The sequence below is a fragment of the Plecotus auritus genome (genome assembly GCF_963455305.1).
Source record: "Plecotus auritus genome assembly, chromosome: 9".
NCBI classification, from domain to species: Eukaryota; Metazoa; Chordata; class Mammalia; order Chiroptera; family Vespertilionidae; genus Plecotus; species Plecotus auritus.
The window spans coordinates 134,498,524-134,515,297 of record NC_137783.1 but is presented as its reverse complement, the minus strand read 5'-3'; the positions used below and the strand labels follow the sequence as shown (position 1 = coordinate 134,515,297).

General features: G+C 37.0%; 1 protein-coding gene across 1 annotated transcript; it reads left to right on the top strand.

Moving 5' to 3' along the window:
• Window positions 1-1,826: 1,826 nt before the first annotated feature.
• Window positions 1,827-15,857, top strand: MS4A3 (membrane spanning 4-domains A3). The gene is made up of 7 exons (XM_080640153.1): window positions 1,827-1,977; window positions 6,068-6,225; window positions 6,837-6,974; window positions 10,056-10,112; window positions 12,546-12,704; window positions 14,186-14,287; window positions 14,800-15,857. Exons 2-7 carry the CDS (start codon window positions 6,082-6,084, stop codon window positions 14,833-14,835), a joined length of 636 nt encoding a protein of 211 aa, XP_080496279.1. The 5' UTR covers window positions 1,827-1,977; window positions 6,068-6,081; the 3' UTR covers window positions 14,836-15,857.
• The last annotated feature ends 917 nt before the right edge of the window (window positions 15,858-16,774 follow it).

Here is a 16,774-nt window from a genome sequence, read left to right as displayed (position 1 = left end):
GAAAATGAACATAGTGTTCAAAAGTGCTAAAAATAACTTGGCTCCAAGTTTAGACTTAGAAAGACCTGGTACTAAGTATGTCAACTTTATCTGATTTCTGCTTTTCTCTTCTTTAGGAAATCATTGTGGTTTATACCAGTTTCTACAGATGAAATAAAGTTGAATCCCTGTCCCTTCAGGGCTGACTTTAAGACAACACCAGAAGAGTTAGGATTATTAAGTTCTAATTAAACTGACTTCCTCCTAAAGGAAAAATAAAAACTTGAAATTGGCATCATGATTTTGTTGAAAAATTATGTGGTTTTTTTTCTGTTAAAAAAATAATTGGTATGCATTTTTACTTAGGTACCTGATCCCTAAAAAACCCTAATTCAGTGAAGGTCCTGATTTAGTGAAGATGTATTTTTAGATACTATTATTCATTAAGGGTATGGCTTATTAATTTAATGTTAACTATTAGGTATTTCACATTACCCATTTAAGTTTTATTTTCTGTTCTATGTAGTAAATTCAGTAATATATCCTCAATGACAATAGTTTGATCTATTGATCTGAACCTCTGAAAACTATTCTAAATATTTTTTTTAGTAAATGTGCCAGAGACTAAAATTTGTGCAGAATTTAAATGTAATATACTAACTCCCAGGAGAGACCAAGTCCTTTTCTGTGAAGATGCTTTAACTTGTGTGTGCTCTTCTAATTAATCAGTAGAGTCCTAAAAATGATGTCCATCATATTTGAGTAATTATTGCAGAAGAAATTTAATTTCTATTCTAGAATTTAAAGACCACTCCCTTAATTGAAATTTGATGCCATGTTTTCCTTTCTCCCCCATATGATTCTTCCACACTTGAAATAATTGATGATGAGGCCTTTAAGTATGGCATTGTCCTGCCACTTAAGAGCAATTTATTACCTGATCACCCACCACCAGCTGTTTATGCTGTCTTCTTTTCACTAAAGAGGGAGTCTACCCAGCAACACACCAAAAAATCACCCTGACATTGGGGAGACTTCTTATATTCAATTGCTTAATGAAATGTACATTTTGGGTGCTACATCCTTTTGGAAACAGATTTTGCTAAGATATTTTTCATTAAGTTTTTAAAATTTAAAGTGCTTCTATCTTATCATTTTCAATAAAATGTTGCATTTGGTTGTTTACTTGTTAAACAAAGAATTTAATCATTGTCATAACAGGACTATCCTTTGGCTGTTAAGACACAAGTAATAGAAAGGCTTAAAATGTATGTCAGGAGATACTACCAGCGTACTGTGACAACTTATTTAATCCTATAACCCAAAGAGTTATGCATTCTATTAATGTAAAGATCTTAGTTTCTATGGCCTTTACATCCATTCTGTCCCTGAGTAACTATCCTCTAAGGTGGATTCTATGAGCTTAAATTTACAAATGATATAACTGTCTTAGAGTTTAAGTAACTTCCTCACACAGCTCTTGCTGCAGTTCTAAATTTAAAACAACTGTGCTCAACGAGTACTTTTTTCACTTCCTCATTTCTTTCTTTCTCTTAAGACACATTCGCTTCCCGTTGCAATGGCTCTGGCTAACTGTTCTTCCTCCATTCCCTGCCCCTTCCTACTCCTCTACCCATATTTTCTGCTTGTATTTTTTTTTTCCTGCTTGTATTTCTTGTTCCAACAATAATCTCAAAGTCAGAGATAGTTATTCCTGGCGCCACTTTCCTAACCAACACTATGCCTCCAGGAAGCACAGTGAAATCCGAGGGCCACCCACAGATGTGGTTAGCACATTCTTCAGTTTCCCAACAGAACATTTTCACTGCCTCTCTAAAGTGTTGCCTAAGGCAAAGATCCATTAAGCCTGAGTTAGAGGAGGCCACTGCTTTCTGGAAAAAGACACTGTAATGGTCGTTACTGAGTGTCTCCAGTGTCTCCTACTCGGCAAGATGGGCTTGAGAAGAAAGAAGTCTGTCAAGGCCTGAAGCCTCCAAGGTAAACCCTATAGAGTCCCTCTCCACTGTCTTTCTTGCTGTTAAAGGTGTCACCCAGTGGGCCACTGAGGATGTCTGCAAAGTTTTCTGCTTGATTGCTATGTAGAGATTTGGAAAGTTAAGCTCTAAGGATGGCTTCCCCTTAAAATTTGACTGTTATGCCACGGTAAAAAATGTTAGATATAGTTATATAGTTATTTATTTGGAAAACGTGGGCATGGATGCCATACATGCAGGCATATATCCCTTAGATATATTAAATCCAAGTGGTTGCACCCAAATTCGGCTGTTAGCTCTGGCAATAAAGGCAGTCTGGACACCCTTGAGGTAAGCAATTTGGTCCGTGAGTTTCTGCATAAACTTCAGGGAACAGTATAAGGTAATAATACTCCAGAGGCAGCCAGGTTCTGCTCCCTACCTCCTCAAATTGTTGGCTTCGTGGCCTTGGGCAAGGTACTTAATTCCTTTGATTCTCAGCTTCCTCACCTGTAAGATGGAAAAGATCATAACAATATCACCTCTTCATATAGATGTTGTAAGAATGAAACCAGTTAACATAGAACATTTAGAACACACTGAAAGCTAGATGACTTAACTGGTTGGTTCTTAGAAAAAAAAAATCAACATTTTCTCCATTAAGAAAAAGCTAAATTGACCATATTAGAGAGCATCGTTAATTTTACCTGAAGGCTGAAAATTCTCCCTGATATTCATAGTTATTTTTCAAAATTGTGGATGAAAAGGGGCCACATACTAAACCTGACAAGCTCAGGGGAGGCCTTGCAAACGCAGAGACGGAAAGTAACCACAAAGGTCCTAGCCAGTTCAGCTCAGTGGATAGAGTGTCGTCCTGCACACAAAGGGTCCCGGGTTTTATTCCGGTCAAGGGCATGTACTTCGGTTGCAGGCTTCTCTCCGGGCCAGGCCCTGATCGGGGCTCGTGCAGGAGGCAACCAATCAATGTGTTTCTCTCACATAGATGTTTCTGTCTTTCCCTCTCTTTCCCTCTTGCTAAAAATCAATGAAAAAAATATCCTCAGGTGAGGATCAACAATAACAACAACAAAAAATAACCACAAAGGATGGTCTGAAATTAAAACTTTTTAAATAAAAGCAGTTTATGGTGGGTAGTCATGTCCTAGGCCAGCATCTTCCCTGACAAAGGTCAATCTTTTATCCTAACCGAGCCTTTCTATTTTCTTTTTGCTTCTCTGATAATATATCGTTGTAATGTCAAAGTAATTTCCTTTTTTCTGGGCCTCTTGAAGCACAGGCACTGCTCTGCAGAGACCACAAATCCCCTCATTGTTAGTGAGTTGATCATTGACTGTTAACTATCCTGAACCCATCTATGTAAAAATATGTTTCTAACATCTTACTTTTCATCCAATCCCAGAGGTTTCTCCACTTTGCTTTCTCCCACCTCCCTAATCTATCACCAATGGATTTCATTGTAAACCACTTGCGTCTGCTCTTTTGATTGTAATGTATTAAATAAGGTGCAAACTGCCGTTCTCTGGAGCATTATCTCAGTCCATTGAGATTTTGCTTCCTGGCAACTGTCGACAGCTTGGCTCAAATAAACTCACAAAAATTCTTCACAGGTTTGAATATTTCTTAGGTTGACAAAATCAAGTTAAGTTATGTGGTTAGAATAATTTTCCTCCCTCTAGAACTGCTCTGGAGTTTCTCTGTATAAGACACTCCAAACCTTGCAAATGTGTCTGTCATCATAAGTCACGGAGACCAAACATTCATTCATTTATTAGACATGTATTAGCTGAGTGCCCACCATATGACAGACACTGAGTTAGGCACTGGAGTTACAATGATGAGAAATCAGGGAGACACAGATTAAGTATCCAGTCAATCAGGGCTCAGAGTGGTAAGTAAAATAAGAAGGGAAGGAGAGGGAATTCAGAGTAACATCCATCAAAGTATGACATGTGGACTGAGATTCAGTCTGGAAAAAGAGCAGAAATGATCTAGATGGAGCTTAGGGGGAAATGTGTTTCAGGAGGAGGGGAACAGTACTGAGAAAGGTTCAAGACTTTTGAGAGTTTGACATTTGGGAGGGCTGAAAGAAAGAAAAAAGGCTGGATTGAGCTTTGAGATCAGGAGGGGTGAGGAATGAAGCTGAAGAAACAGTCAATCAACTATCAGGTCAAGAAGGACCAATGCTCTGTACATTGCATACATTATCGCATATTAGATATTTTATCTAAAATATACACCTATTTCCCAATAGATACTAAAGTTTAAGCCTGGTCTTTGCAAAGTAATGTTGAACATAGATGGGAGAAGAATTTAGAGATTTTCTACTTTGGGTCATTCTTATTATTATGCATATTGTGCAGAATACATTAAGCTTTTATTAAAATAGAATTTGTTATAAACTTTTTTGATCTTCCCTTGTTCTTGAGTTCCAGGGACAGTATTGAGCATGGGCATTGAGGGCTTCTTGTTATTTTACATTTATCAGTGCTTAAATAGAGCATGTGTTTTGATGCTAGCATAAAAAAATCAGTATAGATAGGAAACTGTTATGAGAGGTAAAATAGCAATTACCAATATGATAAAGTTGAAATGTGTTCTGACCTTCACCTTCTTTAGTTCCTTAATTATTGAATAAGCATGATATGTACCCCCTAGAATAACGAACTAGAAAGGTAAGCATTATCCTGAAAGGAAGTGTCATGGATTTATTTTGACATAAATGAGTAAAGTTATTAGAAAACTGGACCTGCCATATAAATTTCCAGTTTAAAAAAAAAAAGGAGAAAGTAAAGATATTATTATAAACTCAAAGTCAATAGTTTTGGCAGAATTCATCAATGCTTAATGGATCCATGGTTAATCTCATACAATCCACCTCATAAGTGCTAAAAGCACTTTGTAATTATTTTGTCTTGGAGAACAGTACATATTGGGAAGTTATATTCTTCAAGATTAAATGAACATACTGTGTATATTTTCAGTGATATATATTTTTTAGCTGCAGTGATTAAGGTGGTTGTTTGGTGTCCCTTATATATAATACATTAAGTCCTTTCTGACACAAGACAGAGTATTAGTTAAAAGTCAACATTTATCAACTATTAGGTTGGGGACTTTATTCATAATCAAAGTTGCCCTTTGCAATGTTAATATGAAATAAAATTATTTTTATTTTATGGACATGAAAACCAAGTTGCCATTACTGGATCATACAGCTAGAAAGTGGCCAAATTTGGATTGGAACTTGGCTCTTTCATAATGTTTAAACTCTTTGCTAACCAGAAAGGTATCATATAGTACTATTTAACATGATTTTTCAAAAGTAAAATGTTACATTTTTAAAGTAAAATCTTTCTGCAAGGATTTGTGCTCACTTATGAGCCAAATAAGTTTGGGTGATTTGCTCAACCTCTCTATGCCTCAATTTTCTCATCTTTAAAATGGGAATGATAATATTCAACAAAGAATTTTTGGGAGTATTAAATACAGGATGGGGCAAAACTAGGTTTCCTGTTGTGAGTACTCAAAACACAGAGATTAATCTTGTATTATTGTACTTATTAATTATTTTAAAATATTTTTAGTATTATTTTTCTACATGAACTACTGTAAACCTACTTTTTTACCCCACCCTGTATGTTAACACATTCACAGCAAGTAGACAGTGTCTGGCACATAGCAGTAACTACTCAATAAATTATACCTATTATTAGTACTAGAATATTACTAAACCTACCTTCCTCACATAAGAGATCATTGATCAATAAAACCATATGTGTAGTTGTCCAGGATTGATTTGAAGGGAGGCAGGGACTAAATAATATATAAATGCATATAAAAATTAGAAAGGAATTGCTTTTTACTGTTCCAAAATTAAGCTAAGTACCCAGGCCTACCACAATGATTTAATGATGTCTACTACTCCAAGACAAAATGGGATTAATGTAAAAACATTATTATTTTGCTTCCCCTGCCCCATTCGTGGAGAGTAGTTTTGATGAATGGACAGAATTGAACTCTGCCATTCATTCAAAAATATTATTAGCTAGTGGGAAAATAAATCAAGCTTTTGGATGTTTTTTTCCTGTTAACAGCCATCAACAACCCCATGGCCTCTCAAGAAGTTGGTAAGGCAGAGCTGGGGACAGCCTCAGCAGGAAGCCCGGTGGAACCAGAGTTGGAAAATAATTCTGTCTACCAGTCCACTGACATATCACAAAATTACCAGGAAGGTCAACTACAAGCCCTTGGGGTAAGTCAGCCTTATTTTTAAAAAATTGGCTTATGATGGAAAAGAGAACTTACATGTGGAAAACTTTATTTATGCCCTTAAGGAATTGCTGAGTTACCGTACATTTTAGACCTGGGAGTAGAAATGCCGAGGCATATTCTTGTGGTAGGAAATATCCTATCAACATTGGACAGTGGACTCCAATCAGGAGGCCCAGCTCTATGAACTCATATTCTGTACTTTAAATTTTAAAGTTGGGTTGAGGGAAAGATTGAGTAGAATGTTGCCTAATATCTGTCTGTTTTCATCATATTATGGGTCCAAAGCATGCTGGGAAGGTAGTTTGAGTAATTTATGTTATCGGCCACATCTCCTTTACCCTTGTGCTGCTTTCCTAAAAGAGTTTGTGAGAGTGAACAGAAGTAGGGGGAGAGGTGAAGATGAAGGGTTGCCACCAGAATTGGTAGTAGGAACAGGAAGGAACAAAAACCTCCCAGGGTAAGCTCTTGCCCAATTAATTTAGGCTTGACTCTAACCATTTCAAGCACTGATGTCTCCTTTCTGAGGAAAATGTAAATGGTCTCTTCTCACTGTACACTAATATATGACCATTATGATTTTTCTTCTTACAGGTCATCCAGATCCTGAATGGAGTGATAATTCTGGCTCTGGGTGTTTTTCTGGGTTCTTTACAAAACTTATCCCATCTCTTCAGGCACTTCTTTTTTTTTACCTTTTACACAGGCTACCCGCTATGGGGCGCTGTATTTGTGAGTATTCAAATACCTTAACCATAAGTCATTTCTTAGATACCACTGCTAGAAATGTGTTTGATTATTAAAGTATTGTTCTTAGGTAATTTGAAGGTTGCATTATGTGGGTTTGATTTTTAATTCTTGACAAAAACTAGTTTTAAAAACAAAGCACCCTACTTTCTGATGATAAGAAATCACATTGACTGGTATGAAATTAAATGAAAAAATGAGTATTGGTGAATTGCCTGTGGTACAGCCAAGAGAGTGCTGGTTTGGGAGAGAAGAGAATTGCCTGCTGATTACTGTCTGAAAATCAGATGAGCAGTCCTTACTTAGGTGGAAATGTAATTAAAAAAATAGGCTAGGTAATTTTTAAAAATCTAGGTGATTTAAAAAATTTACTTATTCAACTTTATAATTTGATCATCTACCTTATGGATTCTTTTTGGCTTTTTTTGGGTAAATTTTTGTTTGTTTTGCTTATTTATTCTGCTGCTAAAACCTTGAGAATTTCTACATTTGGTCTTGGATTAAACATGAAAACAAAGATGGTACCGTGAAGATGGGAATGTTTAGTTGAAAATAGTGAACAGAACATGTAATTGTCAAATGAAGAAGAAAGAAATTTACAAGTCTAGGGCTCTAATTTATTCATGTTTTTATTTATTTATTTTTTTAAAAAAATATATTTTATTGATTTTTTACAGAGAGGAAGGGAGAGGGATAGAGAGTTAGAAACATCGATGAGAGAGAACATCGACCAGCTGCCTCCTGCACACTCCCCACTGGGGATGTGCCCGCAACCAAGGTACATGCCCTTGACTGGAATCGAACCTGGAACCCTCCAGTCCGCAGGCCGACGCTCTATCCACTGAGCCAAACCAGTTAGGGCTTATTCATGTTTTTATTTTTCAAAACCACTCAACTTCAGATCTCCTTTTAAAATAAATTGCTCATAATTTAGCCAAAATGTCTTGAACAAAATCAGATCTCATATTCTGATAAAAGATTATATGCTGTTTCTGGATAAAGTCCAAAACATGTAATTTTGATTTAATATTTCTGAAAATTTTAAAAATAGTTAATATCATTTTGATGGAAAACTTAGAATCTGAATTTTTTTTTAGAAAACTCAGGGTACATATTTGCTCTGCATAATGATTCCTGACTACCTAAATGGAAAATGTCCATATTGTAGAATAGAGGATAATAAAATCTTTAATTATTTATAGTCGGGGAGCCAGAGTTTCACTCTTTTAGCATCCTCAACCCTAAGGTTCAAATCTGACCATTGGTTTCCCATTGTTGGAAGCTTCTCTCTGGCTCTATATCATCCACAGAGCAAACTCTAAGGTCTAGGACCCTTCATATCTAGCTTCACCTTTAACTAAATCCTCGTCTCCCTCCACACCCCTCTGTATACATGACCTGCTATATATGGACTGTGTGATTCCTTCTATTTGCTCATCTTTTTCTTAATCATCCTTATTGACTCTGTAACTTTGGAAAAGATATTTGAATTCTCACCCATCAGTTTCTTCACTAGATTGGTAGAAATAATATGAGGCCCTTCTCTTTAGGTCACTGTGGAATGGAAAAATGTATATAAAAGACTTAGCTATTGCTAATAATTTGAATGCTTTTTGCATGCTTGACACTTATCTAAGCCATGACTCTGTATTATTTCACCTTATCTCCTTGCAGCTATAAGGTAAGTAATATTAACATGGGGATATGTACTTCTCTATTTTACTGAAAAAGAAACTGAGGCAAAGAAGGATTTGATAATTTGTCTAAGGTTACAGAATGAAAATGAGCTGAAGATGAGATCAGAACACAGAGCCTTGCTCTTAACCATAAAGTTAAAGCAATTCAGGAGGTTCCCGTGATAACCTTTTTGTTATTTAAAATAAAATTCAAAGCCTGCTCCTTCATGTTCAGCCAGAATTCGATAGTTGAATTTTTATGTAGCAAGCCTTTGCTCTTCAAGTTTTCCCTCAAACCATAGGAGTGGTAAACCATTGGTAAATGGTTGTGAAAATTGACGAGGTAAAAAGACAGACTGAGGTTTTGAGAAAATCATGAACAGGTAGAGAATTCAATTGATCAAAATTAAAGTAATGGAAACAATAGTATATCAAAATAATCTTTAAAAATAGTGGATATATTGATGTAGACACTAGTCCAATAGATTTAAGAATATCTTTAAGCATATCTAGTCCAATAAGTCAAACCCTTTTCTGAAGCTTAGAGAAAAATGTCAGGCTGATATTATATACTAGAGGCCCAGTGCACGAATTCGTGTATCAGTGGGGTCCCTCTGCCTGGCCTGTGGGATTGGGCCAAAACCGGCTCTCTGACATCCCCTGAGGGGTCCCAGATTGTGAGAGGGCCCAGGCCAGGCCGAGGGACCCCACCGGTGAACAATCAGGGCCAGGGAGGGATGTGGGAAGTTGGCCATGTGGAGAGGGACTGTGGGAGGGCTCCAGAGCGTGTCTGGCCTGTCTCACTCAGTCCCGATTGGCCGAACCCCAGCATCAAGCTAACCTACCGGTTGGAGTGTCTGCCCCCTGGTGGTCAGTGCACCTCATAGCGACTGGTCGACCAGTTGACTGTCTGTCCTCTGGTGGTCAGTGCACGTCATGGTGAGCAGTTGAGTGGCCTTAGCATATCATTAGCATATTATGTTTTGATTGGTTGAATGACCTACCAGTCAACCCAACACTTAGCATATTAGGCTTTTATTATATAGGATACATGTGTATATAAATAAGTATGATTTACATTTAATATACATATAAGCATAAAGATAATTATATTACATTAAATATGTATTAATTATGTTTTTAAAGTATGTACATCCACATAAACCTATACAAAGTCAGATATAAAATTAAATGAAAATATAACTTTACTCAAAATTTAAACAAATTTAAAATTGTATTTATGATGAACAACATCAAGTATAATGTTCTAGGATGTGAATTTAAAAAAGAAGGTTTATGTGACTATTGCTAGGTATACTATGGGAGGACCAAGAAAAAAATTGTGACAACTTATATTTTCTTATCTGCTTCATTTCCTCTTTTCAAACAGTTTATTATTTCAGGATCTATATCTGTTGCTGCTGGGAGAAAACCCACAAGAAAGTTGGTAAGTGGCAGTTCTTCCTCTTTTTCTATGATCATAAGAGTAGAAATGTTATCCATTAATAAGAGAATAGAGGTTGAAACTCCAACTGAGATGCCACGTCTCTTTAATGCATAAGATAAAAATGTCAGACTGATATTACATACTAGAGGCCCAGTGCACGAATCGTGCATCATTGGGGTCCCTCTGCCTGGCTTGTGGGATTGGGCCGAAACCGGCTCTCTGACATCCCCCGAGGGGTCATTTTCTTAAGACATCCAGATGGTAGAGCATCAGAAAATCATATAGATTGTGAATATAATCACTGAGATGGTTATGATGAATATCTGATAAATCCAAAGCATAGAAAAAAGCTTCTTGATTTTTGTGTTGTTAAATTTGAGCAATATAATTATTTTGAGTACACACTCTCCCATAACTAATTCCACAAGTGAAAGCCAAAAATTTGATCTTTATTAAACAATGTCCATTATGTTTTCTCGCTACATTATCTATCCATTTGCACTGCTTTCCTGATCCACTCACTCTCCCTCTTTTGTAGATGGCTATTTCTCCTTAATGTTCTATACGCATCCAGTTACTTCTCTCAAAAGAAAAATAATATCTCAATCTTCTTTTCGCCTGTTAGCTATAGGCACATTTTGTTTTCCCTTTTGTAGCTAAACCCCTTAAAGGAATTATCTGTACTCTGTCTCTGATTTCTATCCACCTAGTTTCAACTAAATCTATTCCAATAGGCTTTATTTTCTTCCCTACCCCACCTCTGTAACCGCTCTCTGTAAGATTACTAAAGACTTCTACACTGGTAGCAGAGAGGCCAATTCTCAATCATCATCTAACTTCCTCCATGAGCAGCACTGAGCATGCAGTTGGTTGCTCACTCCTTCCAGTAATATCTTCACTTGGCTTCCAGGACACCTTGGTTGGCTGGTTTTCCTCCTGTCTTTTTAGTCTCTCCCTTTCAATTTCCTTTCCTAGTGCCTTTTCTTCTCTCTGACCTTTTAATGTTGGGGTACTCCTGAGATCAATTCTTTGTCTCTTTCTCTACTCACTCCTTTGATGACCTCATTCATTCCATGGCTTGGAATGACATCTATATGCCTAGAATCCTGAAATGAATACTTCCAGCCTAAATCCCTCTCCTGAGCATCAGACAACTATATCTAATTACTTGCACTTAGAATTCTAAAGACAACTCCTATCTTTCTTCAAAAACCTTATCCACTGTCTTCCTCATATCAGCACATGGGAACTTCATTCTTCCAGATTTCTAGGCCCAAAACCTCAGAATTATCCCTAGTTCTTCTCCCTTTAACAACCTTGGATCTAGTTTTCAGAAAATCCTGTTGGCTCTGCATTCAAGCTATATTTGACCTTTGCTCATCTTTCTACTGATAACACTTCATCCATTCTACCACCGTCTCTCTTAATTAGGCTCCGTTATTCTTCCCTTGGCCCTATCTAAACTAGTCTCACTTAAGACATTGATGTTCCCTTTAAAATATAAATCTAATTGTTTCCCCTTTACTCAGAATCCCTTAAAGGCTCTATATTTTTCTCAGAGTAAGAACCGAAGTCTTATCCATGATCTAAAGAATCCTATATGATCTGCTGTCCACTCTCCACCTTCATTTCCTGATATTGTTTATGTTGTTCAATCTCTTCCACCCCCTTTGCCCACCTTGCTTCCCTGGAACACAGTGACCTCAGGGCTTTAAACCAAGTATTTCTTTGACTGCAAGAACATCCCTCTAAATATGCTCAAGGCTGACTCCCTCAGTTCTTTAATGTTTCTCCCCATGTGGCATTCCTCTTTAATATCACAAACCTCCTCTCCTCTCTCTGGGTTCCACATCCTCCTTACTTCACTTTGTTATCCCACAGCACTTAATTACTTTGAAAAATACTATATAATTTACCTATTAGATTACTTAATTGTTTTTGTTGTTATTGTTGTTACTGCTGCTAGAATGTAAGCCCCATGAAGGTGGGGATCTTTGTTCACTGATGTTTGCCCAGCTTCTGGGATATTGTTGATTGTGTAAACAATGTTCAATTGATATCTTACCTAATAATAGACAAACATGTAAATTGACTGTACCTCCGCTACGCGCACAGCCAATCAGGAGTGAGTATGCAAATTACCCCGACAAAGTTGGTGGGTTAATTTGCATATGCACACGCACAGAGTGGCTGGGCAGGGCAGGATGCCTGCTATGAGGGTGAGGGAGGGGCGGAGGGAGCTACAGGAGTGGTGCTCCAGCCTGGAGTGGGGACTTGGCGGCTCCTGGGCAGCCAGGAGCAAAGCCAGGGGAAGGAAGGCCTATTCTTGCATGAATATTGTGCAACGGGCTTCTAGTTTATTTATATAAATTGTAAACAAAAGAATGAAATATGTGCTACTTATATTAACTGAAAATTCTTACTGCTTTTTAGATGCAAAACAGTTTTGGGATGAACATCGCCAGTGCTACAATTGCACTATTAGGGTTTATTTTTCTCTCAATAAATTTAGCACTTAACAGCCTGTCATTCAAGAATTGTCAGTCTACACTGTCACCAGATTTATGCATTTATATGGGTGCCTCATCAAACGTACGTTTTAAAAATTTATATTAAATTATAAAATATTTTAAGCAATCTAAAATGTACACTACTATCATGCCTTGATTTGAATCTTTGCTCTGCCATGTATTAGCTCTGTAATGAAGGGCAAATTTGATAACCTCTCTGTGTTTCAGTTTTTTCATCTTTGTTTTTTTTAATTTTATTTATTAAATTAATTGGGGTGAGGTTAGTCAACATGAATGTATAGGTTTCATGTGTGGATTTCTATGTTACAAGATCTGTTTATTGCACCTTGTGCCCACCACCCTAAGTCAAATCTTCTCCTGTCACTGCATATTAGAACTCCCTTCTCCTTCCTCCCCCTTTCTTCTGGTAACCAACACTCTGCACAGTTTTCTCATTTTTGAAATGAAGATAGTAATAGTACCAATCTCACAGGGTTGGTGCAAGGATTGAGTAAGTTAATATGTGATAAGCAATTAATATAGTGTTACCACATTGAATTATATTTTATTAATATTACTACTACTACTACTGCTAAAATCCCCAGAGAGATTAAATTTTTAAAAAATGTTATTTCACATCTTGCTTCCTAAAACTAACTTGGAAGATTTACAAGTTCCTCTGTGGGCTGGGATTTTCAAATAATGACTCACTGAAGTTTTGGATGACTTCACTTTTGAATTTATCTGAGTGTGATATTTTCAAAGGAAAAGGACTTTAATAACCTTTCCAAATTATAATTTGTTGTTTATGTTTAGGTACTCTTCCTCTTCTGAGGTCAACTTAATATATTCATTTAGTTTGTCCATTTTCCCCATGATGATTTATGAACTATTATTTGCAGACTCATTTCTAATCCTCTGGTTTGCTGATGCTATCCATGGAAGTTGGTGTCCTCATTTTCTTCATTATATTTTTCATGATATCAATTTATATTTATATGGATCTGATTTTTTTCTATGAATTTTATGGTATTTTTCCTCTAGAGGAACTTTGTATTTGCTTCTTTCAGGTGCCTCAGTAATAAGAGAAGGATCACTAATCCAGTAAATTTTTTATTTAATGTTTTTGCTAGTGTTTTAGTTTTTAGAAATAGTGTAAATGCCTAAACCTCCATGAAGTGCTACTAATGAAATGGTGGAAGGGTTACTTTTGTCCATTTTTAAAAATTGTCTGCTGGCCTCCTTAGTTTACTGCTATTTCAATGGGGAGATGTTAGTTACGGGGTCAGAATTTTGCCTCTATAGCCTCTTCTCCCCCATGACTACTTCACATGACTTGATGCAGAAATACAGTGTCTTTCTCTTTCCAGGAAAAATATTTCCACGTTTTCAGATTGATATTGTGTCTCATATAGAGTGCTGATGTGTGGCTATGTGTTAAACCTAATTAATGGTTTACTTTGTTCTATTTTATGGGAGGGGAGATGTAGTTTGAGTTCCTGCTGACATTTTTTTCCTCTGAATGTTTCTACTGGGTTTGATATGATGCATCAAATCCCCTAGGGCCTTGTGTCTCTAATGCTGATCCTTACCTTGCTGGAATTATGCATAACCATCTCTGTCTCAGCCATGTGGTGCAAAGCAAACTGCTGTAGTTCAAGAGAGGTAGGTTTGTTAAAATGATTAATAATTCCCATAGTCTGCCACCCTCCCTCTAGGGCTTGAGGTCATTTCTGACTCTTGAAGTTGGAAAGAAACTTCTATGCAGTAGCGATTTGTGGGGTTCCTGGAGTTATCGATGGTATGAATATTAGAGATGGGATGAAGACTAGAAAAGAATTCCAATGTAAAAATGCAAGAGGAAACAATGTATTTCATATCTAAGCACACACATTTTTTTATTCAGATAGAATTAAATTATTATTTTTTATAATTAACTTTCTAGCTGTAAACCCAGGAAAAATCACCAATTCCTTTTAGATTTTCGCTATTTTAACTGCAAAATTAAAATATTTTCTTTCTTTTCTGATGTTTGTTTAAGGACTGTGTATACAATACTTTAGCAGAGTAATAATCAGTGAACGAGTTTTATCAGTGATGATCATGATGATAATTGGAAGGAAAGGGAGGCAGGTGATGATCCTATTCCTGCAGATTGATGCTGTTTTATTTTTCAGGCAATTTCCTTACCTCCCAATTCTGTGGAATCATGAGTGCATCCTTATTAAAGTAAATCCGAGCACAAGGAAATTCAACCTCACATCTCCATGAGTTAGAGCTCCATCCAAGAGACAAGAGAACATGAGCTTATAAAACCCAACCATGAGAAACTTGGACATTTGACTCAATCTTTTCTGTCTTAACTATAAATGTCATTCATAAGTCTTGATACAGAGGGACAAATATGCCTCTAAGGCAAACTTGGCTTTGTAACTTCTATGATCACCACCTACGACATTGCTTTATAAGGTTTAAAGAGAGCAGGGAGAATAATCTCTATCTCATGTATTCTCTCTCAAATCCAACTTCCTTCTACCCAATGAGAAGAAAAATGAGTCAGATGGTTGTTGTTTTTTTATTCCAGAAAAATGCTTCTAGACTTTAGCTGACATCAGCATTGAAAAAACTGTCAATTGAAAAAATCACGTCATCATCTTGAAGACAAATTAGAACTGCATTTGAGGTGGGAGGGTGAAGCCTCAAGATTTTATTTCTACCAGCGGCTGAGATGCATTCCCACATGCCCTGACACAGAAATCATGAGTTAGATTGGGGACTTTGAGAGCAAGGTCAACATTTATTCTTCAAAGCATGGTGAGAAACTGCAAAGCAGAGAAATAAAGAATCAGGGCCTTAAGGTCACATGGAGCTGGGTTCAAATTCTGATACTGTGTTAATTTGAGCACAGTACTTAACTTCTCGGACCTATTTTTCCTCATCTGTAAAATAAGTATAATAGTAACTAATACTATTTCAATGGTTTTTATGAGGGTGAAATAAAAGTAAAGCTAACAAGAAATAGCACCACATCTCCTTGACAATGGACTTGCTGTTGTTCATCTTGTTGCTCTGGGACCCTGGTCAGGTATGCAGGGAAGATGGCACAAAGCCTCACACTTCCACTGTGGCTCCCCAATACTCTCTGATGACTTCAATGGTCTTTTCAAGGTGAAAATTTGATGTTAAAGCTCCTGATATATCTGGCTCCTGGTTTATAAATCTACTGCTGAAGTCTTTATATATCTGACCTATAAATTAATTGTCCTCTCTTGATACTGAACTGAATCATCCACAATATCTATAAGTTCATACCCACAAGTTACTTTTATCTCCTTGTTTACCATATGTACAAAGATCTTTCTACTTCTTACATATCTTCTTCAGTATATATGTATATATATATAAAATCTGGCCACTCACACACACACACACACACTGAGTGGCCAGATTATTATGACTACCTGACGTTTGTAGGCAAATTAGCCATACACTGCATTGTATGGGATATGGAAGCCGAAGGCCTGTTCGAACCCCTTTGCTGTCTGCAGTTACCAAGATAAAACGTCTCCAATTTACACAGGAACGCAAGGATTGGACAGTCGAGCATTGGAAAAAAGTCATGTGGTCCGATGAATTATGTTTTCAGTTGCATCATGCAGATGGCAGAGTGAGAATTTCGCAGAAACAGCATGAAAGCATGCACCCCACATGCATGAGTACAAACCTTCAAGCTGGTGGGGGTAGTGTTATGGTTTGGGGCATGTTTTCCTGGTATGATTTGGGCCCTTTAATTCATGTGAAACAACGTCTGAATAGCACAACATACCTAAGTATCATTGCTGATCAAGTTCATCCTATCATGTTGATGGCGTATCCCAATGGAGATGGTTTCTTCCAACAAGACAATGTGTCATGCCACGGTGCTCGTATTGTGCAGGAGTGTTTTCAAGAACATGAGGGAGACTTTACCTTGCTTAGGTGGCTCCCACAATCACCAGATCTCAATCCAATTGAGCATTTGTGGGACGAAGTTAAAAGAGCCATCAGGCAGCTGGTTCCACAACCATCAAATCTCACAGAACTGGACAGTGCTATTCATCAGCATGGTGTCAGATTCCTCGCATCACCTTTCAGCATCTCGTGGAGTCAATG